Here is a 27,335-nt window from a genome sequence, read left to right as displayed (position 1 = left end):
ATAAACGTTCAGAAGCCTGCTCGTAGATGCAGATGCAATTTCATCTAATAAGATTTTTTGTGTGTGTAAAAAATATTTGACATGTATAAATCCTCTAGACCCAACTTTCACTTTATAAGAAATAAATAATATTGAAAGCATGATTAAAAGGCACCAAAAGGTAGGTGGGTATGGTGGTACACGCCTTTAATCCCAGCACATGGGAGGCAGAGGCAAGCAGATCTCTGAGTTCTAGGCCAGCCTCATATACAGAGTGAGTTCCAGGAAAGCCAGGGCTACACAGAGAACCCTGTCTTGAAAAACAAAAACAAAAACAAAAATCCCCAAGGACCAAGAGGAAACAATCACAGAAATCTGAATCCTGAATACACCAAATAGCAAAGTTGTTTTAAGATAAAACAGTTTTCAAGTTATGTTAAAACAGGGGGCAAGAGTGCCTGGCAAATATAGAAGTGGATGCTCACAGTCAGCTATTTGATGGAAGACAGGGCCCCAATGAAGGCGCTAGAGAAAGTACCCAAGGAGCTGAAGGGGTCTGCAACCCTATAGGAGGAACAATACTATGAACTAATCAGTACCCCCTGAGCTCATATCTCTAGCTGCATATGTAGCAGAGGATGGCCTAATTGGCCATTATTGGTAGGAGAGGCCCTTGGTCTCGCAAAGATTATATGCCCCAATACAGGGGAATACCAGGGCCAGGAAGTGGGAGTGGGTGGGTTGGAGAGCAGGGGTGGGAGTGGGGAGGGTATAAGGGACTTTTGGGGTAGCATTTGAATTGTAAATGAAGAAAATATCTAATAAAAAAATTGAAAAAAAAAAAAACCAAACAAACCAGGGGGGCAAGAAGTGCTTAATAGCACTTTATAATCTAAAAACCAAGTATTTTATTTTCAACATCTGAAGGAGAAACGATGCACAGTGGCTTAAAGGAATGAAGAAACTAGAAATAATAAGCCTTTCCTAAATGGGAGAGCATTTGTTGTAGTGTTTCTGAGTAGGGATAGTCAGTCAGGCTTACATAGTAGTGGGACCCTGAGGTTCCCACATGGGCAGATTGGACTCTAACCAAATCACAGGTATAATTCCTCATATTTTATTCCTGATTTGTGCACAGCAGCAGCATGAGGGGCTAGGAATGGAATGAAAACACAGAGAAGAATCTCTGTGCTCTTTCCTTTAAGAGCTGTCTCTCTGCATACATAGATCATTCACTCTCAAAGAATCTGAAACCAAATGGAAACTGATGCTCTCTAAAGAGGTAATTTAGCTCCATTCCAGACCAATTACTTCTGATGGATCCAAGTGTTCCTTCTTTCATCCTAGGCTCCTGTATTAGAGAGAGGGAAAAATGTATGTCCTTTCTGGGGAAAATATTTATGGCAGTGTCTTATAAGCACAGTGGCAATGTTTAACAAACTACCACATATAGAATGAAGCAGAGTAAATGACCTAGAATCAAAAGGAGCTGACCTGCAAATAAATTATATGCTAAAACAAGCAAAGAAAGCCTTAGCATAACCATTACAAACATATATGAGTAAAAAATAGAGAAAAGCAAGATACCCCCTCCAAAAAAAGAAAGAAAGAAGAAAGAAAGAAAGAAGGAAAGAAAGAAAGAGGAAAATCAGTGAGCTATTTAGAGTATTTCAACAATGCAGTTAGCCATTTTTAAACAACAATCAAAAATAAACTATATGAGGTTTTCTACAAAACTGACATTTTCGCAAAAATACAGTTGTATAAAAATCAATATAAGAATGTAAAGAGATAGAACTACCAAGGTCTAACTTCGTTAGAACAAGCTTAGCGTCTTGTCAGAGTTGCTTTTCTACTGCTGGGACAAAGCACCACAACCTAAGCAGAGGATAAAAGGAAGCATGGAATTGGGGATCAGGGTTCCAGAGTGTTCGTCCATGACCATCGTGGTCAGGAGCATGGCAGTGGCAGGCAGGCATGGCACAGAGCAGTAGTCAGAGCTTCCATGCTGAGACAACAGCCTTGAGGCAGAGTGACAGAGACAGAGAGACACAGAGAGAGACAGAGAGAGTGCGCAGCCTTGAGCATGAGCATGCTAACTGGGAAGGACTTTCCTAATCCTTTCCAACTGGTTTCAGCAACTGGGGAGCAGTTGTGGAGTATTCAAATGTATGAGCCTCTAGGGGCCATTCTAATGACCCCCATGACAAAAATGTAAGATCCATTCTGGAGGCAGTAAGAAAGATATTTGAATTTATGAACTAGATGTTTTTAGTAAATTAGAAGATTACTGATAATTGTCCTAACGATAATGGTGTTGTGGCTATACAGAAGAATTTTCTCCCTAGGAGCAATGAATCCAGGGAGAAAATGACATGCTATTTGTAAACTGCTTTCAAATTGTTCAGGAAAGAATATGTTTTTATATCTTTGGACATATACATAAAATGACTTATTGAAATATTTTTCTGTGTTTATTTATTTCATATTATATTTGAAATGTAACTATTTTTATAAAAGAAATACACTAAATTATTCCAACTAAATTACTAATAAAATCTTAGTGGAATAAATAAATCAGTCTTATTTAACACAACAAATTTGTATAAAATTTTAAGTATGTTTAAATGAAAGCGATTTTGTCCAGTAGTGTTTGAAGTCCTTACTAACTTTGAAAGTAACACAGATTTCTTTTATTTATCAAGAGGAAAAGAAATTAAATTAAAATTACATAAAACTGATATTTTAATATTTTTTGAAGACTTTATATTTAAATAGAGACAAGTCTTACACACATACTTTCTTCTGGATCAAGAGCTTTCTGTATAGCCCAGGCATGTCTCACAAGTCTCTTGTTCTACCCTCTTACATGTAGTTTTAAAAGGTATGTCTTATGGTAGGGTCAATCTTTTGTTTTTGTTTGTTTGTTAAATCCACAACTTTGTACTTGGCAGTTACTCTTAGAAGCTGTAGTTAAATCCATATCTATCTCTCTCTTTCTTTCTTTCTTTCTTTCTTTCTTTCTTTCTTTCTTTCTTTCTTTCTTTCTTTCTTAGCAATTTGACTTAAAAATTATCTTTCTGATCACATGAAAATATAGTGCCTCTTGGAAAAAAATAAGTTGAAAAGAAAAAAAAGAAAGGACAGTGAATGCAAGACAGATTCATTATACAAGTGGAAGTTACAGATACAAGCATGCCTCACACCAAATTCCACTTAAGAAGAGCATATGGATCCACCGTTCTCATATCCTACCAGTCTCACCCACCTCATGTGTGTGTTAAAATTATTAACAGGGAAGTAAATTATACATAATTTAAAATAAAACTATATATAAAGACAGCATAGCCTCTTATATACACATTTTGTTCTGGATTACACGCCCCCCCCCCCCAATACTACTAATTAAAGAAGGTCATGAAATTGAGAGGGCATGAGAGGTGTTAGTGGGAGAGTACAGGGTAGATATAGTATAAAGAGAGTACTCAGGCATAATCTTAAAAATTAATAGGTGAAATCTCAAAGTGTTAATTAGCATTTCCCTGATGCAGGAACCTGTCATATGGATGTTGAACCCTCTTTAAATGATCTCAGCCATAACACTCCTTTTTTAAACTCCTTTTTAAACTGAATTATTTGATGTCTTATCTAGGCCTAATCAGACCTAGATATTTTAATATCTTATCCTAGTCACGATGGCTAAGATAAAAAAGAAAACAACAAGGAAACAACAAAAATAGCAATGCAGATGAAGTGGATGACTGAGAGGCTGCAGAGATAGGGGATGTTTACTCCACTGTTGGTGGGAGTTCTTACTGGTAACAGCCTCTATGGAAATCAGTGTGCAGATTTCTTAAGAAGCTGAAAGTGGCTCTACCGAGAGACCACTGAGCGTATGTAAAGGACTCTGTCTAATCCAGAGACACTTGCTCATCCTTGTTGATTGCTCTTCTGTTCTCAGTAGTCAGGGAATAGAAACAGCCCTGGCACCTATAAACTAAAAATGGATAATGAAAGTGTGATATGCATACATAATAGAACATTCATTGTTCAGTTGTTAAGAGAAAAGGAAATTTGCAAGTGAATGGATGGTCCTGGAGACCATTGGAAGACAAAGAAAGTAACTTCCAGAAGGGTTAATCCGGAAGGACAGACATTGTAGGGTTTGACTCAGATGTGGATTAGAGCTTTTAAATTTTACATATTTATGTTTCATTTGGAATACCCACAGAGGCTAGGTAATTGGTAAGGACCATTGGGACAGAAGGGAATCTTTCAAGGAATAGGTAATAGAAATTAGCATTATTATTACATGAGGGAGGGAATATTCAGAGAGATAACTAACGCTGAAAGCCATTTGGAAACCTACTACATAGAAACATTTTTAAAATATATATACAATATAAAAAAGAGTTCCACAGTTTGCTTTTCATTCTTCTTGAGTTTCATGTGTTTAGCAAATTGTATCTTATATCTTGGGTATCCTAGGTTTGGGGCTAATATCCACTTATCAGTGAGTACATATTGTGTGAGTTCCTTTGTGAATGTGTTACCTCACTCAGAATGATGCCCTCCAGGTCCATCCGTTTGCCTAGGAATTTCATATATTCATTCTTTTTAATAGCTGAGTAGTATTCCCTTGTGTAAATGTACCACATTTTCTGTATCCATTCCTCTGTTGAGGGACATCTGTGTTCTTTCCAGCTTCTGGCTATTATAAATAAGGCAGCTATGAACATAGTGGAGCATGTGTCCTTCTTATAAGTTGGAGCATCTTCTGGATATATGCCCATAGAATTGGGAACAAAACACCCATGGAAGGAGTTACAAAGTTTGGAGCTGAGACGAAAGGATGGACCATCTAGAGACTGCCATATCCAGGGATCCATCCCATAATCAGCCTCCAAACACTGACACCATTGCGTACACCAGCAAGATTTTGCTGAAAGGACCCTGATATAGCTGTCTCTTGTAAGGCTATCCCAGTGCCTGGCAAACACAGAAGTGGATGCTCACAGTCAGCTATTGGATGGAACACAGGGCCCCAATGGAGGAGCTAGAGAAAGTACCCAAGGAGCTAAAGGGGTTTGTGACCCTATAGGTGGAACAACAATATGAACTAACCAGTACCCGGAGCTTGTGTCTCTAGCTGCATATGTAGCAGAAGATGGCCTAGTCAGCCATCAGTGGAAAGAGAGGCCCCTTGGTCTTGCAAACTTTATATGCCTCAGTATGGGGGAATGCCAGGGCCAAGAAGTGGGAGTGGGTTGGTAGGGGAATGGGGTGGGGAGGGTCTGGGGGACTTTTGGGATAGCATTTGAAATGTAAATGAAGAAAATACCTAATTAAGAAAAATAAATTAAAAAAAAAAAAGAGTTCCAAAGGAGTTACCTGATACCAGGGGTTTGGTGGGGAAACAGACACAGTAACCCAGCTAGAAACAATATACTACCAAGTAACTCATAGAGACTTCAGCAGGACGCACTAGACCTGCACAGGTTCAAGCCAGGTGGGGTCCTAGCACTGAGAGAGAGGAGTGGACACAGGGTCCTGCCCCTAACCAAAAACCTATTTGTAGCTGATAGCTGCTGGAAAAGGGACATGAGTTTATTTCAGTGGTGTGTACCTGGCTATAGCAACTATAGTCCAGGACAAGGTCTTGTGCCTAGAAGTAGTTTACCATCTAACTTTAAGTTTAAAATTAAAGTACTATGTAAAATTACCATATATCTAGATGTGCTGGTCAGATATTTTTGTTAGCTTAACACAAACCAGGATCATCTGGGACGAGGGAACATCAACTGAGAAAAGCCTATGGGGCATTTTCCTGATAGGTTGTTAATTCCAGAGCATTGGGCAGTACCACCCTTAGGTACTTAGGCAGATGGGTCTGGGTTATAAAAGAAAGCAGACTGAGCCAGCCCTGGAGAGAAAGCTATTAAGTACTATGCCTTGGTATGCTTTGCTTCAGTTTCTTCTTCCAGAGTCCTGCCTTTAGTTCATACCTTGACCTCCATCATCATTGACTGTGATTGGGATATGTAAGCTGAGATAAACCTAGGAGTTACCTGATACCAGGGGTTTGGTGGGGAAACAGACACAGTAACCCAGCTAGAAACAATATACTACCAAGTAACTCATAGAGACTTCAGCAGGACGCACTAGACCTGCACAGGTTCAAGCCAGGAGGGGTCCTAACACTGAGAGAGAGCAGTGGACAAGTTACTTTAGGTCATGGTGTTTATCATACCAATAGCAAATTATGACACTGTCGGTAGTTTGATATTATGTTCACTTAGCATAATTACAATAGTAAGTTGACACGTGCGGCTTGGGTGCTTCCCAAGTATGGATATTAGGTCAAATTGATAGGCCCAGGCATGCAGTTCTTCATGTGGAATAGTCTTAAATTCTTAATCAGAAAGTGGCTGATTACCCTCACAAGCTTCGTGCCACTCTTACACCCATGGATAGATCTTGCCATGCCATTTAACTATTGCAGTGCACAGTGTTGGTGATGTCACCCCAGCAGCCTTCATAGCAGCCTCCAGTGCTATGAAAGTCAACTAGAACAGAGGAGTCTTCTTGTCAGTTACAACTTGATATACCTATCTTGTGACCAAAGTATGGTATCTTCAGCAGCAGGACCTTACTCTTAAGTTCTAGTGAGCAGTCTAGAGCAGACAGTAGCCTCTGTTGTCTGTGGGGTGTCTGGAATGCCACTATCCAACATTTCCAAGAAATTATCTCATACAAATCACTAGACTTATTTGGCACTCTGGTTTCTGGGAGGAATCCCTTGTGTAGGGTAACTCCATTAAACTCTTACATGGAAAAAAAAATGTGTGTGTGTGTGTGTGTGTATTATATGTGTGTGTGTATATATGTATGTATATATATATAATATGTGAATATTATATATGATATATATCACATATATATGATGCTTATAAAATACTAGGTTTTATATGAACTTCTCAAACATTCTGAATGTTAGCTATTTCATTCCCCACTCACACCTCAGTCCTCCCCCACCCCCCAGCTCTCCACTCCCAGCCCTCTCTTTCTCCATGTAAACTTCCCTACCCATTCAGTTTTCCTATTCATATCACCTGTGTTGTGCCTTCTGCTGAAGATTTTTCTTTTATCTCCACAGCCATTGTTTCCTTTTGGTTTTCTGGATTCTACGGGTACTCCAGGTTAAACATACAAACATAAAAATTTGATGCAAATATCCACATATGAGAATATAGAATATTTTCACCCTGGATCTGGGTTGTTGTTCTTAGTGAAATGTGTTTCAGCTCCATCTATTTAACTGAATTTTCATCATTTCATTTTCTTTACAGCTGAATAAATTGTCGTTGCATATAGGTATAAACATTTTACAGTTATTAGTTGTTAGTCATCTAGGTGTTTTCACATCCTAGCTAGTGTAGAGCAGCAGTGATCATGTCATAGGAAATACAGTCACTTCATATGGTAGTAGATTATTAATGCTTCGAGGACCCGCCACACTGATTTCCATAGTGTTTGTATTAATTTTCCCTCCAACATCTATTCTTTCTTACCTGTAGAGGGTAGCAAGTTATATATTGTTTCCTGCCTTTTTAAATTAATTGTAGAGATTATGTCATTTAGTATTATATTAGATGTTTCTAGAGAAATTGAAGCAATATGTGTGTATGTATGTGTATGTGACCCATACCTACACTTACATATGCATGTATTACTAATAGATTGTAATACTAGTAGATTGGTTATAAAGAACTGACTCCTACAATATTGAAGTCTGCTGTATTGAACTGAAGGTCTTGATTTTAACTGTTAGACAAGTAAAACAGATAACCTTTGGTCTCACCTAGCCAGTTCAAAGTCTGAATGGAGTAATTCCCTTTAATAACTAAAAAATTTCTCCTACCTATCTTCAGAGAACATCAGCTTTTCCCTGCCTTCAGGATCATATTAAACTGACTTTTCCTGGGTTTTGAGACTATTGGATTTTTGGATAGAACAACATAATCAGTATTTTATACCTGTGGCACTCTTAAATATCATAAAGTAGAAATATAAATATTGACAGCATATTGAATTGTTGTACTGTATATTATAAATGTTCTTCCTTACTGTACCAATTAAAATATATTTAGAAAGATTTTCTGAATTGCAGACTATAGGAATTCCTACTCACTATTTATTCATTTTGTTCTAGTATTTTTATAATTTCAATTTTTTGTATTTATATATTTCACCTGTTTGGAGTTTAGCTAGTGTGAACCAGTACTTCTGTTTTGTCTCCCTAAATAACTTTCCCCATAAGATTTCCCATTTCTCCAACATCGCTTATGCGAAAAACTAGATCATAGTGTTATATCCTGATGCCTACCTGCTTTACTGTTTACCTCATAGTTGATTTTGTCCTGTAATTTTTTTCATGTTATGTATATTGATTTCTGACTGATGCCAGTGTTTTAGTCATAGGCTTACATGATCTTGTTCTGTGTCATCTATCCTGTCCACCCTTTTATAAACCTTCCCAGAGTTTTCTTGATTATTTTTTCACTGTATATTTTAGAATCAACTGGTTTACTTATTTTCTTAATTTCTTAGGATGAAATTATAAATTGTAAAAACTGATGCCTTCACAATATTGCATCATCTTGCCCATGAAATAAAGTAGTTTATTTGATTTGTTCTAGTTTTTAGCCAGTAGTTCAAGGATTTCTATATAGTGGTTTTACTTTTAGGTGTTTTATTGTTGTTGTTATAAATATATAAACTTTCCTTATATATTCTAATAGGCTAGTGTATGTATTTGTGTAAAATGTTTATGGCTACATCTCATTTTTGTGTTTTATATATATCACCACTTAACATAATTTTATTACTATTCTTGTTAGTTCATGATTGTTTATCTTGGATTGTCCAGATAGATATTCACAAGATTCTCTGTGCATGCCAAGTTTTCGTTCTTCCTTTCCAGTTCATTTGATCTGCTCTACTTCTCTTCATTCCCTGAGCCATCTTGCCAGCTCTGTTGTCTATTTCTTGAGTATGAATGCAGAGCCTGAACAGCTGTGTCAGGCTTCTGTTGCCTTGACTTCACAACTACCATGAACTGTGACACACAGTAAACCCTTTCTTCCTCAGATTGCTTTTGTCAAGAGAATTTTATCACAGCCACAGAAAGAGCAACGCTCACGTCTCCTAGGCTGTGCTAGTTGAGCTTCAGTGGTTCTTAGTTCCTATCATGTATGATTTCATTAACCTACTCTGTCTTGCTTTCCTCACCCACAGTTTTCAGTTGTGGAGAGGGGACATCAGAAGATAACTCCTGACGGATGTTTTTCTCCTTGCACCCAAGGATCCGGAGACTAAGCTTGGGCCACAGCACTTTTAACAATGGAGTCATCTTGTTGACCCATTACACAGCTTTGGCCTTTAATTCTATTTCTATTTAGAAGTTGAAAGGCATCCGTAATTAATTGCATATTTATTAAGTACATATTTTTTATGGAGGCACATAGATAATGTTTTGGCTTTTCTAATCTAGAGTTTCAAACTCTTCCACATTCTAGCTACAACACAGTTCCAGTTGTCTAAGAACTAAATAGATTTATCAGGCCTACTTCTGTACCAATTCCTATCTTAGTTTCTCTTCTGGTTGCTCTGATAAAATACTCTGACTAAAGCAACTTAAAGGGGGAAGGGTTTCCTATGGCTCATGGTTCGAGGTACAGTCCATCATAGTGTGAAAGTCAGAGCAGCAGGCACTGGTAGCAGCTGGTTGTAGTTTATTCACAGTCAAAAACAAAACAAAACAAAAAAAACAACAACAACCAAAAAAACCCGATAATGAATGTTTCTCTAGTGTACCGTGCAGTTTCTCTACTTACATAGTTTAGAATCTTCTGCCAGGGAGAATAGTCCTGTCCATTGGCAAGATGCTTCTTCCTTCTTCAGTGGTCACCATTAACATAATACCCCAAAGGGCCATCTTTCAAATGGTTCTAAAATCTGTCAGGCTGATGATTAACATTGTCCATTACCCTCCTTAAATAGGAACAATATCAGTTATAGGCAAATTATTTCTTTAATTTTTATTTACCATGTATTTTTTAAATATCAAGCAATCTATAGAGAAAATATTTTTTTCATTTCATGGTAGGAAAAATGATAATAAAAGCAGTAATAGGTTTTAGAATCTAAAAGGAAAAATTGTTCATATCTCAGCTGCTTTAAGTGTTTGATTTGTTTTTAACAAATTATAAGCAGAAAAATTTTGCTAGTCACTTTTCATATATTTACACACGTAAATCCTTCTTAGCTTCACTAGTTAATAGATATTTGAGTTGGTCTTCTGGTACCTGTATGGTCCCATTACATACCTAGGCATGGTGTCCTCCTATATTCATTACCTTACTATATTAGGAAAGCTATAAGTATCAAGAAACTCATTGACTAGCTGTGTGCTAGTCATCAGTTTGGATACAGGATAGCAACGTGAAACAAACTTAATTATGTGGATTTAAAATGATTCACCTTTACATCCCTGAACTTTGATGCTAACTAAGTTGAAACAAGTAGAAAGGGTTGTCTTAACAGGAATAATCCAGAAAATCACTTGTCATAGTTGTCTTGTAGTCATTAGCACTGCTCTTAGAAACTCTTTGAATTACCATATAATAGTTCAGGCCTCTGTTTTGAACTGTTCAAATCTTTGTATATTTAAATTTCTACTTTTCTAGTGTGCCATATTTTGATGCAGTTTGTCTGTTTTCAACTGAAGCTCCTGGTCCATATTCCTTCTCAAAAGCAACCAATTAAAAATTTAAAACTCTCCTGGAAACCCTCTGCCTTCTAGTTGCCCATGAGTACATTTCTTGATGCTACCATTTTGTAGTGTGCAGGAAGACCCTCCTCACTCTGGAAGCGTTATGTTCTTTGCTCTGGACGGAAGAATGGTTCATGAGACCAAAAAGGATCCAGGTCTTGCTCTGTTTAAGCACAGAGTTAGCTTTAGATCATGCCCTGTCTGTCTAACCACATTTTATAGAGTTCAATCATGGGTATGTGAGGAAATCTTATAAAAACTCAAAGGACTGGGTACAGAGAGTTTCTACAGGGTTTCTTGTGGATTTCCTGAAGAAGACAGGAAGCTTTTTGATACCTCCCACACACATCTTCCTGTTTGTCTCTTTCCTAATTTGTATCCCTTGTAATACCTTCTGTATATCTCCCCCATCTCCTCCCATACCTGATCCTGCCCCCGCTTTTTTCCCTCTCCCCTTCCTCTCTTCCTCCCAAGTCCCTCCCACCCTCTACCTTCCATGATTATTTTGTTTCCCTTTCTAAGCAGGACTGAGGCATACACACTTTGGTCTTTCTTCTTCTTGACCTTCATATGGTCTGTAAGTTGTATCATTGGTATTCCAAGCTTTTTCCTAATGCCACTTACCAGTGAGTACACACCATGTGTGTTCTTTTGTGGCTGTATTACCTCACCCAGAATGACATTTTCAAGTTCCATCCACTTTTGTAAATTTCGTGAAGTCATTGTTTTTAATGGCTGAGCAGTATTTCATTGTGTAAAAGTACTACATTTTCTGTACCCGTTCTTCTGTTGAGGGACATCTGGGTTGTTTCTAGCTTCTGGGTAATATAAATAAGGCTGCTATGAACATAGTGGAGCATGTGTCCTTGTTATGTGTTGGAGCATCTTTTGAGTATATGCCCAGAAGTGGTATAGCTGGGTTCTCAGGTAGTACTATGTCCAATTTTCTGAGGAACCACCAAACTGATTTCCAGAGTGGTTGTATCAGCTTGCATTCGCACCAGCAATGGTGGAGTGTTCCTCCTTCTCCACATCCTTGGCAGCATCTGCTGTCATCTGAGTTTTTGATCTCAGCCATTCTGACTGGTATAAGGTAGAATCTCAGGGTTCTTTGATTTGCATTTCCTTGATGACTAAGGATGTTGAATATTTCTTTAGGTGCTTCTTGGCCATTTGATATTTCTCAGTTGAGAATTCTTTGTTTAGCTCTGTACCCTATTTTTTAATAGGGTTATTTGTTTCTCTGGAGTCTAACTTCTTGAGTTCTTTGTATATATTGGATATTAGCCGTCTATTGGATGTAGGATTGCCAATGATCTTTTCCTATTCTGTTGGTTGTCAGTTTGTCTGTTGACAGTGTCCTTTGCCTTACAGAAGCTTCGCAATTTTATTTTTTGTTGATTCTTGATCTTAGATCATAAGCCATTGGTGTTCTTTTCAGGAAAATTTACCCTGTGCCCATGTGTTCAAGGCTATAAAATCAATAAAATTAGTGTCTCCCTGAGTATTTGAGCCATTCAAGGGTATTAATCAAATCAGATGAGAGAATTCGTAATTGTTGATTAGGTTACATCAGCAGTGTAGCCTGGAGCACAAGACAGAGTCCTAAAAGGAATGTGTGTATGTGTATACATTTAAATACATAAACACACATATGTGCTACATGCATCTGTACCAAAAAAAATTCTCCTGCGTTAAACATAATCTATTAATTTTCTATATTATGTAGTAATTTTATCATTTATTTAAAATGTTACATAGTCCTTAAACTTACCTCTATTTGACATTTTTTACTATATTTTGTTTCAAATTTTAACTAAATATAATTATATCACTTCTTTTTCCTCCCTCCAGCTTCTCCCATCACCTTCCTCCAACCCATGCTCTCCACTCTTAAGTTGAAAGCCTCTTTTTCTTTATTATTGGTACAAATATATATAAGTAACAATAATATATGTATATATAGTTACATGTATGTGTATTTAAATGTATATGTATATGTACACACATAAATACAACTGTTTATATAAACAAATCTATATTGTTATATATATATATGCATAAAATCATAAATGTACTTAAATGTGCACAAAGGTCACATGAGACCTTGTTGCTTCACATTCTTGAGCCATTTTATTTTATTTATTCTTTTCATTAATTTTTTCACTTTACATCTCGATTGAAGCCCCCCTTTCTCCTTCTCCCCCAGTCCCATCCATATAGAACTCTTCTCCCCATTACCTCCTTCCCTTCTCATCAGAGAAGGGGAGGCCCACATGGTTACCAACAGGACCTGGCAAATCAAGTCACAGCAGGACTAAGCATATTCTCTCACACTGAGGCCAGACTAGGCATTCCAGCTAGAGGAAAGAGATCCAAAGGCAGGCAACAGGGTTAGAGATAGCCCCAACTCCAATTTGTTAGGGAACTCACATGAAGGCCAAACTACACATCTGCTATGAATGTGTAAGGAGCTAATTTATGCTTGTTGGCTGTTGAGTCAGTCCCTTTGAGCCTCAGTGGGCCAAAGTTGGTTGACTCTGTAGATCTTCTGGTATCCTTAATCTCTCCATCTCCCTCAATCCTAATCCCAACGATTCTACTAGAACCCTGAGCTCCACCAAATATATGGCTATGGGTTTCTGCATGTCTCCATCAGCTGCTGAATGAAGACTCTTGGAAGACAGTTGTGCTAGGCTCCTGTCTGCAAGCATAGCAGAGTATCATTAATAGTGTCAGGGATTGGCTCTCTCCCATAGGATGGGTGAGTCACTGGTTGGTCATTCCCTTAGTCTCTGCTCCATCTTTATTCATTTGCATTTTGTAGGTAGGAGAACTTTTGAGTCCAACATGGGTGGGTGGATGTTTCCCTCCTCTACTGGAAATCCTGCCTGGATACAAGAAGTGGTTCACTTAAGTCTGTCTCCATGTGCCCAGTTGCTAGGAGTCTCAGAGAGGGTCACCCCTGTAGACTCCCAGGAACCACCCCATCCCATGTCTCCAGCTTGAGACAGAGATGCCTCTCCACCGATTGCCATTCTTTCTCCCAGCCCTCTCCTTACTCTTCCCACAGGTGATCCCCACCCCTATTCCCCTTATCACACCCTTTCCCACCCAGTTCCTTCTGTCCATCCACCTCCAATGCCTGTTTTATTTCCTCTTCTGAGTGAGAGGCAAGCATCATTCCTTGGACTCTCCTTGTTAGGTAGCTTCTATGGATCTGTAGATTATAGCATGGCTATTTTGTACTTTATGTCTAATATCCACTTATAAGGGAGGACATACCATGCATGTCTGGATCTGGGCTACCTCACTCTGGATGTTATTTTCTAGTTCCATCCATTTGCCTGCAGATTTCATGATGTCTTTGTTTTTGATAGCTGGATAGTATTTCCATTTTGTAAATGTAACACATTTTCCTTATCCATTGTTCTGATGAGGGATAGCTAGACTGTTTCTAGTTTCTAGCTATTACAAATAAAGCTGCTACGAACATAGTTAAGCAAGTGTCTTTGTAGTGTGGTAGAGCACCTTTTGGGCATATGCCTAGGAGTCTTATAGCTGGGTCTTGAGATAGAACTGTTCCCAATTTTCTGAGAAAGTGCTAAATTGATTTCCAACGTGGTTGTACACATTTGCACTCCTAGCAGCGTTGGAGGAGGGTTCCCTTGACTCACATCCTTGCCAGCATCTGCTGTCCCTTGAGTTTTTGATCTTAGCCATTCTGATTGGTGTGAGGTAGAAGCTCGGAGTCATTGTGATTTGCATTTCCCTGATGCCTAAGGACGTTGAACATTTATTTTCAACAATTAGAGATTCCTCTGTTGAGTATTATGTTTAGCTCTGTACCCATTTTTAACTGGGTTATTTGGTTTGTTAGTGTCTAATTTCTTGAGTTCTTTATATATTTTAGATATTAGTTCTCTGTCCAATTGGAGTTGGTGAAGACTTGAAGATCTTGTCATTCAGGTCTTTCACTTGCTTAGTTAGAGTTACCCCGAGATATTTTATATTATTTGTAGCTATTGTAAAGGGAGTTGTTTCCCTAATTTCTTTCTCTGCCCATTTATCGTTTGTATAAAGGAGAACTACTGAACTTTTTGAGCTAATTTTGTATCTAGCCACTTTGCTGAAGGTGTTTATCAACTGTAGGAGTTTTCTGAGAGAGTTTTTGGGATCACTTATGTATACTATCATCTGTGAATAGTGAAAATTTGACTTCTTCCCTTCCAGTGTGTATCCCCTTGATCTCCATTAGTTGTCTTAGTGCACTAGCTAGAACTTCAAGTACTATGTTGAATAAATACAGAAGGATTGGGCAGTGTGTCTTGTCCCTGATTTTAGTGGAATTGCTTTAAGTTTCTCTCCATTTTTGATGCTGGATGTTGCCTTTATTGTGTTGAGGTATACACCTTATGTATTCTTGGATTCAGTTTGCAATTACTTTATTGACTATTTTTGCATCAATGTTCATAAGGGAAATTCATCTCAAATTCTCTTTCTTTATTAAGTCTGGTAGAATTCTTCACTAAAACCATCTTGCCCTGGGCTGTTTTTGTTGGGAGACTTTGAATGACTGCTTCTATTTCCTTAGGGCTTGTAGGTCTATTTCAATTGTTTATCTGACCTTGATTTACCACTTAACTGTGGTAAGTGATATCTATCAAGAAAAAAATCCATTTTGCTTAGATTTCCAAATTTTGTAGAGTACAGTCTTATGAACTAAGACCTAATGATGTAGATTTCCTCCATGTCTGTTGTTACATCCCCCTTTCATTTCTGATTTTGTTAATTTGGATACTGTCTCCTTGCCTTTTAGTTAGAATGGCTAAGGCTTTTTCTATCTTGTTGATTTTTCTCAAGAACCCGCTCTTAGAATTTATAGATTCTTTGTATTGTTCTCTTTGTTTCCAGTTCGTTGATTACAGCCCTGAGTTTATTTCTTGCCTTCTACTCCTCTTGGTTATGTTTACTTCTTTTTGTTCTAGAGCTTTCTGGTGTGCTGCTAAATTGCTAGTAACATCTCTCCAATTTCTTTATGAAGACCCTTAATGCTACAGACTTTCTTGTTAGTACTGCTTTCATTTTATCTCAAAACATTGGGTATGTTGAGCCTTCATTTTTGTTGAATTCTAGAAAGTCCTAATTTCTTTAGTCTTTAACTCGGTACACATTCAGTAGTGAGTTGTTCAGTTTCTATAAGATTGTAAGCTTTCTTTGATTTCTGTTGTTGAATTCTAGCTTTAATCCATGGTTGTCTGATAAGATACAAAGGGTTATTTCAATTTTTTTTTTTTCTAGACAGGGTTTCTCTGTACTGGAACTCACTCTGTAGACCAGGCTGGCCTCGAACTCAGAAATCTGCCTGCCTCTGCCTCCCAAGTGCTGGGATTAAAGGCACATGCCACCAAGCCTGGCTGGGTTATTTCAATTTTGTTGTATCTTTATGACCTGCTAGATGGTCAGGTTTGGAGTAGGTCCCATGAAGTATTGAAAAGGTATATTCTTTTGTGTTTGGGTAAAATGTTCTGTAGATATATATCTGTTAGGTTCATTTGATTCATAACCTGTGTTAGTATATTTCTCTGTTTAGTTGCTGTCTCTATGACCAGTGCATTGGTGAGATTGTGGTGTTAAAGTCTCCCACTATTAATTTGTGGGCTTTGATGTGTGATTTAAGCTTGAGTAATGTTTCTTTTACAAATGTGAATGCTTTTGTATTTGGGGCATAGATGTTCAGAATTGAGATGTCGTCTTGTTATATTTTTTTCTTTGAGCATGAAGTTTTCTTCCCCATCTCTTTTGATTACTTTTGGTTGAAGGTCTGATCTATTAGTTATTAGAATGGCTACTCTAGCTTGCTTCTTTGGTCTGTTGCTTAGAAAATCTTTTTCCAGCCCTTTACTCTGAGGTAATGTCTATCTTCATTGGTGAGGTGTGTTTCTTGTATGCAGCAGAATGATAGATCCTGTTTTTATATCTATTCTGTTAGCCTGCGTCTTTTTATTAGGGAATTGAGTCCCTTGATGTTGAGAAATATTAGTGAGGAATCCAGGGCTTGCTATGGCAAGATAGCTGGATCCTGGTGGTCCCATATTACCCTGGCTCTTGTTGATTGTGTTCTTTTGTTTGTTTGTTTGGTTGGTTTGGTTTTTTGAGACAGGGTTTCTCTGTGTAGCCCTGGCTGTCCTGGAACTCACTTTGTAGACCAGACTGGCCTTGAACTCAGAAATCTGCCTGCCTCTGCCTTCCAAGTGCTGGGATTAAGGGTGTGTGCCACCACGCCCGGCTGTTGATTGTGTTCTTATGTTGTCCTTTTGCCATCTGGTTTTCCTGGTGATGGCTAGATGTTCCTGATGCTAACAAGACTCCTTTGGGGCCTGACCACCTTAGGGAACAGCATGCTACTCAGCCTTTCTAGCTGTGCCCCAGATGTGTACCCCTTGAGTCATTTTATATTCCAGATAAGTGGAAATGCTCTAATACCTTTCACAAGGTGATCAACTATTGATGACAGAGAAAACCAGGAAGATTATGACTAGATATGGAAAATTTTTCTGAAACTTTTTTTTTCCTAACACTTCTTCTTATATACAGTTTTATGAAATGAACTATCATAGATATTGGCTGACAAGCTATGAATTACTTATTGTGTTAATATAAGTGGATTAGTAGATTGAGTACATTAGATAAATGCTTTAAAAAGCATCATGGGCGATGGTCTTTGATTGTTTTATGACTATAAACCAAGTGGTAGTCTATTAAATAAAGCAAAATAACATCATCAAAAAATACATTTTTATTTTGTCAAGGCTTTTTCTGCATCTATTGAGATGATCATGAGCTTTTTGTCTTTAAGCCCATTTATACAATATATTATATTTATTGGCATAAATATGTTGAACTATCCTTCATTGCCGTGATGAAGCCAACTTGATCTTGGTGAGTGATCTTTGTTTTTCATTTAAAATTTATTTTTATACAGTATATTTTGATCTTATTCTTTCCCTTCCCCCAAATAGTATATCGATGTGATCTCAGCTGTAATAAAAAAATTGAATCCAATAAAGTCTATCATCCTTCAAAACCTTTTTTGTATTTTGACCATATTATTTCCCCTCTACCCTCCTTACCCTTCCAAGTTTCTTTGTTTTCTGTCTTCAAAACTAATAAAAAATTAACAACAAAGAATAAAATCAAAAAAAAAAAAAAAAACTCATAAGACCAAAAAGTAACAAAGTGAAACAAAAAGCTCACAAAACAGATGTCATAGAGACTGTTTTGTGTTGGCAAACTACTTATGTGGATGTCCATATGCTAAACTTGAGAGTATTTTACTGAGGATGCTCGCATCTCTGTTTATCTGGGTATATTGGCCTGTCATTTGTTTGGTTTGGTTTCATTGCTGCTGTCTTCTTACATGGTATGGGCAGGCTTCAAGAAAATTTTGGGAGTATTCCTGCTTCTACAGAAGAGTAGAAGTGTTAGTTATAGTTCTTTAAAGGTTTGGTAGAATTCTCCTGTGAATGCACCTGTTCCTGGGTTTTTCCTAGTCCATGTGCTTTCTATTTTCTTAGTCCAAAGGAGAATTTCAGTCTCCTGCTTTGTTCTGGGTCTGTTTAGGCTTTAGATCTCTCCTTAGCTTATGCTTGATAGCTTGGAAATTTATCCATCTCTTTCACACTTTCCAAACCTATTGGAGTACAGATTTTTTTTTGAAGTACAGATTTTTTTTTTGAAGTATTTTTTTTTTTTTTGTAACATTCTGAATTTCTCTGGAGTCTATGGTAATGTTTCCTGTTCATTTCTGGTTCTGTTAATTTGGGTCATTTGTTTCTTTTGGCTAGTTGAACCAAATGTCTCTCTGGTTTATCTTTTGAAAGGATTAATTTTTATATTTACTGATTCTTTGTATTGTTTACTTCTATTTCATTAATTTGTACTGTAATTTTTGTTATTACTTATTGTCTAGTAGGTCTGAGTTTTGCTTTCTCTTATTTTTCCATATTTTTGAGTTGTATCACTAAGTCGTCTTTTTTTTTTTTTTTTGGCTGTGCCACACAGGTTTTGTTGGTTTTCATTTTAATTTAGTTTCAGGATATTTTGATTTCTTTCTGGGTATTTTTTTTCCTTGATCCACTCATCATTCCGTAGTGATTTGTTCAATTTCCATGAGTTTCTACATTCCCTAGGGTTTTATTCACTGTCATTTTTTAAGTTTTATTGCATAATGGCCAGATAGGATGCATGGAATTATTTCAGTTTTCTGTATTTTTTTTAGGTTGGTTTGTGTCCCAGGATGTGGTCTACTTTAAAGAAGCTTTCATGTGTTTCTGAGTAGAATAAATATTTTTTGGTGTTTGAGTGGAATTCTAGAATTATAGGTATCTCCTAGGGCCTTTTGATATGATGTCCTTTAATTTTGAGGTTTCTTGGTTTGTTTTTGTCCAGATGTCCTCTTTATTAGAAGGTTTTGAAGTCACCTGCTATTACTGGGTTTGTGTTAATTTTGTGTCTTTAATTCCATTCGTATGCTTTTTATAAAACTTGGTACAACAGAGTTTGGTACATATATGCTTAGTATTGTATTATTTTCTTGATTGGTCAGGGGTCATAGGTTGCAAATCTGGAGCTAGACTTGTAGCAGAGAAATGGGGGAAGAGATGGCAAAGGGAGAAGCAACTTTTAACTATTTAACATTTATAATAATATATTTGAAATTATAATGTAATTGTATTAGTCAGCATTCTCTACAGGAACAGAACTGATAGGATGACTCTATCTATCTCCCTATCTCCCTCTCTAACATCGATCTATATCTGTCTAATATCTATCATCTTCCAATGAACAAATAAACAAACAATAAATAAAGTAAGTAAATACATAAATTAATGGGATTTATTAGAGTGGCTTGCAGGCTGTGTGCCACTCAGTTCAACAGTGGCAACCTGCCAACAGAAATACAAGAATCCAGTAGTGGATCAGTCCATAAGGATGGATGTCTCAGCTAGACTTCGGTATATATCCCTGAAGATGTAAGCGTGAGTACCAATTAAGGAATAAGCCAGGGAAATTTCGCAAGGGCAGATAGGCAAAGTACAAGTGCTTCCGTCTTCCACATCCTTTATGTAGGCTGTCAGCAGAAGTGGTGGCCCAAATTTAAGGTGGTTCCTACCTCAGAAGATCTGGATTTAGGGTAGGTCTTTCCACCTCAAATGATCTCGTGAAGAAAAATCCCTCACAAGTATGCCCGATCACTTGGGCTTTAGTTAATTCCAGATGTAGTCAAGTTAACAACCAAGAATAGCTATCATTGTAATATTTGGCTTTTAAAAATAGGACCTTATGAAAGTTTCACACTTTGAATAATGAAGGGTGATTTATTTTTAGGTTTTTTATTTTTCATTTTACTTCACCACATCTAATGTTTTAAAATACTTTGATTTTTAGTGTATGCAGAGAGTACTTCCAAAATGGTGGGAAAAGAAAAGCACTTGAGAAAGATGAAAAACGAGCTGTCCTCGCCACTAAGACCACTCCAGCCTTAAACGTGCACGAGTCTTCTAAACTTGAAGGTCCTTTAACAAACCTCAGCTTTACAAGCCCTGACTTTATAACTGAGTAAGTATATTTCATCTATTTGCGTCAGCATTTTCCCCAGGGAGCTGTGTAAATGTGAGTAGTGCAGTAGAGTGGAGTGCAGTGGAAAATGGTGTGATGGGTAATAGTCAGAGCAGGCAGGTTACTCTCTCCTCTGCTATATGGAAGGTCGAGACAGACAAATCTATAATAATGTTAAGAATAAAGCTATCATACTATTTTAAGAAATATATGAAAACTTAGTGTTTCTGCAGCATGTTGTCCTTAATAAAAAATTTAAAAAGAATGGTTTATTAAATATTATAATTATTATGAATTTGTACAGAATCAAAATCATAAAAGCCAGTTAAATTGTTTATAATAGCCACTAAGAAATTAGAAATAAGAAATAATATTAATATTAACCAATCATCATGTTATTGTTGATTCAGAAATGTACACACATACACCTTTATGCATCTAGATAAAAACCTTGCAAGTTTATAAGTATTATGATCCAATCATTGCTATTAAAGTTATGTTTATATCATAATGCAGAATAAATTTTTGTGTCATATGTTTTACTAGTTGTTTGAAAGTTGTAGAAATATTCTTAATAAATGCTGAAAACAGCAAAATTAAACTGTTAATTTTGAGTAAGTATATTTGAATAAACTGAACTGATAGCAAGGTTACTCTGACCTTGTACTGTGTTAAAAGTATTACCTAGTGATGTATAATTTCATCTAAATGAAATTAGCACATCATTGATTAGTTAACTAGGAAAGAATACATCATTTTTAAGATTATTGCAAAGCTTTTAATGACTTATGAGACATCTTGTACCTTAAGTGTCGTGAAATATGAATATTTCGAAGTTGGTAGTTAGTGGTAGAACACATGCCTGCATCTGTAAGGCCCTAGGTACTGTTGTGGGATAGTCACTTGAAAAGACTGTTCAGGCTTGAGTTTAAGCCAATATAAAGTCTTCATTAGCCAGCCGGAGAACTACACTGGCTGCTCAGGATCTTTTCTCAGCCTTTCTTCAGATGAGCTTTTAAACATAAAAACCATGTTCTGGGTTTACATATGTCAGTTAACAAGAACAGTTAATCAGAGTGGAACTACAGAAGCCAAATGCCAAGGTTAGTATATTTAGAGACTTTTTCAGAATAATGTCTTTGATAGGTTAGTTGGTTGTTTTAGTTTTGGCAGGTGGTGCTGTCTATATGCTGTCTTACATCCTGAATGTCACTTCCATTATTGAGTCAGTTGTGCTAAGGGCCCTATTACAGTTCAATTCCCAGTAGTGCCAAACACTGATAGATTACAAGTTGTTCTCTACACAGAATCCCCCAATGAAGGAGCTAGAGAATGGACCCAAGGAGCTGGGTTTGCAAGAGGTTTGCAGCCCCATAGGAGGAACAACAATATGAACTAACCAGTCAGTACCCCCAGAGCTCCCTGGGACTAAACCGCCAATCAAAGAAAACACATGGTAGGACTCATGGCTCCAGCTGCATATGTAGCAAAGGATGGCCTAATTTAATTGGTCATCAGTGGGAGGAGAGGCCCTTTGTCCTATGAAGATTCTATGCCCCAATATAGGGGAATGCCAGGGCCAGGAAGTGGGAGTGGGTGGGTTGGTGAGCAGGGTGAGGGGGTCAGGATAGGGGGTTTTCAGAGGGGAAACTAGGAAGGGGTAACATTTGAAATGTAAATAAAGAAAATATCTAATTAAAAAAGAAGAAGAAGAAGTTGTGCTCTAGTACTTGGGCCAGTTTGACTTCCATCTTTGGCTTGTCCTTGTAAGAGTTGAATGAGGAGGACATTTGAAATGTAAACAGTTTGCAAAACAGCTCCACCCTTCACTTTTTTCCAGTCCTTCTTCAGCCATGGTCTTGCGGATGGCATATCTAGTTCCTTTATATCTATTTTATTTTCAAAAGTTCACCCTGACCAAGACTAGCATAGCAACGTGAGCCTAGCCTACCTGCTGATTGTCCCTTTTTGCACCAATCAAAGTTTGCTTTGTTTACTGAGAATACACTGTAAAGTTTTCCACCCTACACTCCAGACCAATCCAGCCCCCTCCAGCAGTGAAATTTGACCTGGAAGAATCTAAGCTTTTCTCCTGATGAAGCAGGTATGGCAGAATGGAGAACAGCTCCAGGGAGCATAGCCCAGATCTTAGTGCTCTTAGCCTGCGTTTCAACTTGTTTTCATGACAGACATCCTTCAACCTACAGCCTCTCCTTTAAACCTCTAGGAATGGTTATTTTTCATGACTTTTTCTAACTTTACTGTTATTTCTTGAAGAATAGATTTGTTGATGTATTTAGTTACTTGTCTCATTGCTGTGATAAAATACACAACAAAGGTAACTTAAAGAAGGATTGGTTTTGGTTCCCAATTCAAGGTTACAGTCTATCTTGATTAGGGAAGACATAGCAACAGGGGCTTGAGGAAGCTGGTCTTGTATCCACATAAGGATGCAGAGAGGGATGAATGCCAGTGTGCTTAAGTAGCTTTCTTGTTTTTATTCAGTCCAGAACACAGCTCAGTACGGTAATGCCCACACTTAAGATGGGCCTTTCCACCTCAGTTAATCTAATGAAGATAATCCATCACAGGCCTTCCCAGAGTCTAACCTCATTCTGATAATCCCCTTTAGATTGGTACAGGGGCTTGTTCCTAGGAAATTCTAGATGCCCAAACAGTCACCATTAACCACTACAGTCAGGTCTTGCCATAGTCAGATATCTTCTAATTTAGTTGTAAAGGTGAAAATGTACTTTTGTAGAATTTAGAGGAAAGTATCTAAATATGATTGTTAAAGGCCAGAATTTACATTATATAACTAAGCATTTAGAGTGACTTTGCCTAAGGTAGTTCCACCTAGGTATTTTTCATCTAAAAACTGTGCAAGCTGGGACCCAAACATTCAAATATATGAGCCTGTGGAGGACCATCATTATTCAAACCACCACACCAGTATTGTTTAACTTTTTTATATCTTTATCATACTACTTATATTAAAAATCACTACTATAGATTTTCCTGACTACCAATAAAATAATGATATGAAAATGTTGTATAAGTAAAAGGGAAATGGTCCCTCAAACCTGGTTACATTTTAAGTACATGTCTTTCCAAGCTTTCTGTGGGCATTAGTTCTTATCCAATAAAGACGGTGTCCCATACAGAATTTGTAAGCTTTATGTGCTAATAAGACACTCATTTTTTGCATAGTATTCCTCATAAAAATTTCACTAATGTGTGTACCTCACTATGATGATCCAAATCTGTTAGATATTAAGGAAAACACATGTTCCTATATGATTATTACTAACTGGAGTATATGTGAGAGAGGACAGGGTATGATTGTCTCCATAGATAACTGTAAGTGGCTCCAGGCTCTTGCACATTGACTGCTGAATTGAGTTCAGTAAGTACCCAGTGTGTAAACTTGCCTGCTTTGAGTGTTTGCATTATTTGGGATTGTTTTCTCTATATTGATACTGGAATAAATTGACAACTCCTTGTATTAATGTGTGTGTGCATATATACATATGCATCACAAGTCAATTTATCAAATAAAGAACAAGGGACATGATATAACATTAGGGAAGTAAAATATGCCCTGTGAAGGGTTAAGTGCTGACTGTGGCAGAAGCAGGGCTTGTGTGATGCTACTTTACTTTCCAGAATGCACCATAGCCACACGTAGCTAACTAATCCTTAGTATAAGAGAGAAGAAAGTCATCATCGATATGGTCCTTGTGTTTGCGCAACAAGAATGTTGTTTGGAAGCCAGATGGTGATCGTACATGCCTTTAATTCCTTGAGTAGCAGGGCAGGCAAATCTCTGGGTGTGAGGCCAGCCTGTTCTATAGTGCAAAAGTTCCAGAACTACACAGAGAAACCCTATCTCAAAAAAAATGAGAGAGAGAGAGAGAGAGAGAGAGAGAGAGAGAGAGAGAGAGAGAGAGAGAGAAACAGAAGCTTGTAAGCTTGTCAACAACTGAGGTATAGCTTTGCATGGGATCTCATTTTGCAAGGATTTTGAGAATTACTTGTTTACTTCATTTACCCACTTAAGTATTAGGATCTTAAGTGCTGACCAGTATAAAATGTTCCCCAAGCCGGGCGTGGTGGCGCATGCCTTTAATCCCAGCACTCGGGAGGCAGAGGCAGGTGGATTTCTGAGTTCGAGGCCAGCCTGGTCTACAAAGTGGGTTCCAGGACAGCCAGGGCTATACAGAGAAACCCTGTCTCGAAAAACCAAACCAAAAAAAAAAAAAAAAAAAAGAAAAGAAAAGAAAAGCAACATTATGAACTAACCAGTACCCCAGAGCTCTTGACTCTAGCTGCATATGTATCGAAAGATGGCCTAGTTGGCCATCACTGGAAAGAGAGGCCCATTAGACACGCAAACTGTATATGCCCCAGTACAGGGGAATGCCAGGGCCAAAAAAAAATGGGAATGGGTGGTTAGGGAAGTGGGGGGGAGGAAATGGGGGACTTTTGGGATAGCATTGGAAATGTAATTGAGGAAAATATGTAATAAAAAATATTTAAAAAAAAAAAAAGAAAAGAAAGAAAATGTTCCCCAGACTTTCCTTCAGAAAGATTTAGTGGAGGGATTTTTCTCAATTGATAGTCGTCCTATAAGACTGCTGTTTGTGTTGAAAGTTACAAGCCATCACACCCTTCATAAGCCAGTGGTGGCTGATAGAGATTCGCAACTGAACAAACTACACATAAAAGTGACTGAGGAGTGCTGAGCTCTGAATGAGACTTCTATTAGTCAGTCCCTACCCACAAGGCTTTGGGAACACTGTGGAAGATTATAAGAACTAGAGGTCAAGAGGTCAAGTGGTTTTTGATATGACAGGATCATTGTACTCACGAACTCAAAGCATCTGTAGCTCCCTATCTGAGATCTGCAGAAGATCAAGTCAGGCAGCATTCCAGCATGGAGGGAGAGGGACTCACAAGGCTCCACTCCTATCTGAGCGCTATTTATAGTAGATGGCTGACTGTGGAGGAGGAGTTAGTTTTCTGGAGAGGCATGGCCTGTCTTAGGTTATCCATCCCCTGTGTCTGTGAACATACTGGCAACAATAACTAAACTCAGAGGGCTGTAAGCTAAAAATATATAGAATGAATGTATATGAAAAGCAAATAGTAGATAAATTTAAAGACCAATAGTGTCTACTTTTCAAGCTACTTTTGAAAAATGGGAAGAAATAGATAAAGTTCCAAAATTCTGACCTTTCTGGTAAGGACTCAAAGTATTGGTCAAGAATGAATGTAATGATAATACAAATTCAAATACCATCTGGGTAACAGCTCAGCTGGGAAATAGTCATGAGACCAGAATCATGATCCAAATATCTGGAATATATTATATTTAAAGGAAAATCACAAGTACAAAATATTTTCTACTGAAATAAATACTTTTTGGAGGAACATATAAAATAAATATACCTTCTTTATAAGAGTTTTAAATCATTTAAACATCTTCTTAGTCTAAGGTTATAATATTTTTAATATAATTCTGTGAAATATGTACCCATCACTATTTAGATTTACTACCTAAAGCAAATTATTATTGATTTGTTAACTGAAATTCAATTTAATTTAATCTAATGGAAACGTAGTGATACTTTACACAAAGTATAAAAAGATAATTTAAGAAATGAATTCTTCAGTGTTTTCTTTTGAAATAAATGTCTGTTTTCACCAGTAAGATAAAAACTAATTGGCTGTTTTTGGCTCTAACAACTAAGAGGTCGTCAACCTTGAGAAGTTTGTAGACTGTTAAGGGTAAAAGCTAAATGTCAGTGATGTGGACCTCAACTGGGGGTGGGGCGGGGTTATAGCAGGCTAATGTCAATCTTACAAATCTGCTGGTAACTGGAAAGTTAAGAGAAACAGCTCTAGGAAATATAGATTAGGAGTTTTACACAGCTGGCTAAGTACATATTAATTGTATTCCTGTATGTGTGCTGACTTATCTTTTCAGTGTCCTGAACCATCTAAATAAATATTTTAATGTTAACATAATCACATTAACAAAATACTAAAGCAGAAAGTAGCTCTAGTGCTCTTGTCCAGATGTATGCATAGGTTACAGAATTGGGTTGAAGAACGAATAAAATATAGCATTGCAGTTTTAATCGTTGCCTACTTATTTTCCAATTTGTTCTTTCACACATGTGTATGATACATTTTGAAAGCTCTCTCTTCTCCCTTCTTCCTGTTTACCCTACCCCTTCATACTACTCTCTTTGCTACATTCAAGTCTCTCCTGTCATTTTCTTTCTTTGTTGTCCCTTTGGGTTGACTAGGGTCACCTGTGTGGACTTGGGGTTGGAGCTGCTTTGAAGACTGATGGGTCCAGCCTTGTATGTACAGCTGAATTCTATCCATTCAGAGCTGCTCCCTAGTTATAAGAAATGATAATTAAAGGAACTTTGAGGTTCTTCTTCATCCTAGGTAGGATGATTATTACCAAATAATCTGATGAAATTAACTGCCACAAAGATACCATTCACTGCCACAGAACCCGACTCTTCCCCCTAGAAATATATTCAGAGCGCTCCACAGCCTACCACTGAGATATTTGCACATCCATGTTTGTCATTCTTCTATTTACTATCCAAGGAAATAAAACAATCTAGATGTCCCTCAGTAGAAGAACCAATAATGAAAATGTTGTGTGCATACAAAATGGTATACTGCTTAGCTATAAAGAAAAATGAAATCATGAAATTTGCAAAACTATGGATAGAGTGAGAATATATAACACTAAGTCAGCCAAACTCAAAAGGAAAAGTCCACATTTTCCCTCATATGTGGATCCTAGCCTATATGTAGACAGCTGTTCAGTATGGGTGTAGAGTAACATTTAGAAAAGAAACCAAAAAAGGGTAAT

General features: G+C 37.4%; 1 protein-coding gene across 2 annotated transcripts in view; it reads left to right on the top strand.

Annotated features, from left to right (window-relative positions):
* The window catches only part of Bmt2 (base methyltransferase of 25S rRNA 2), a 52,292-nt gene that overhangs the window by 15,846 nt on the left and 9,111 nt on the right, over window positions 1-27,335 (top strand). For both annotated transcript variants that reach the window (NM_175312.4, XM_011241037.2), the window contains exon 3: window positions 20,264-20,434. In NM_175312.4, coding sequence (NP_780521.2) covers window positions 20,264-20,434 — 171 coding nt within the window. The remainder of the gene's footprint in view (window positions 1-20,263; window positions 20,435-27,335) is intronic.

This window comes from Mus musculus, chromosome 6, assembly GCF_000001635.26.
Source record: "Mus musculus strain C57BL/6J chromosome 6, GRCm38.p6 C57BL/6J".
Taxonomy (NCBI): Eukaryota; Metazoa; Chordata; class Mammalia; order Rodentia; family Muridae; genus Mus; species Mus musculus.
This window is presented reverse-complemented; position numbering and strand designations above follow the sequence as displayed.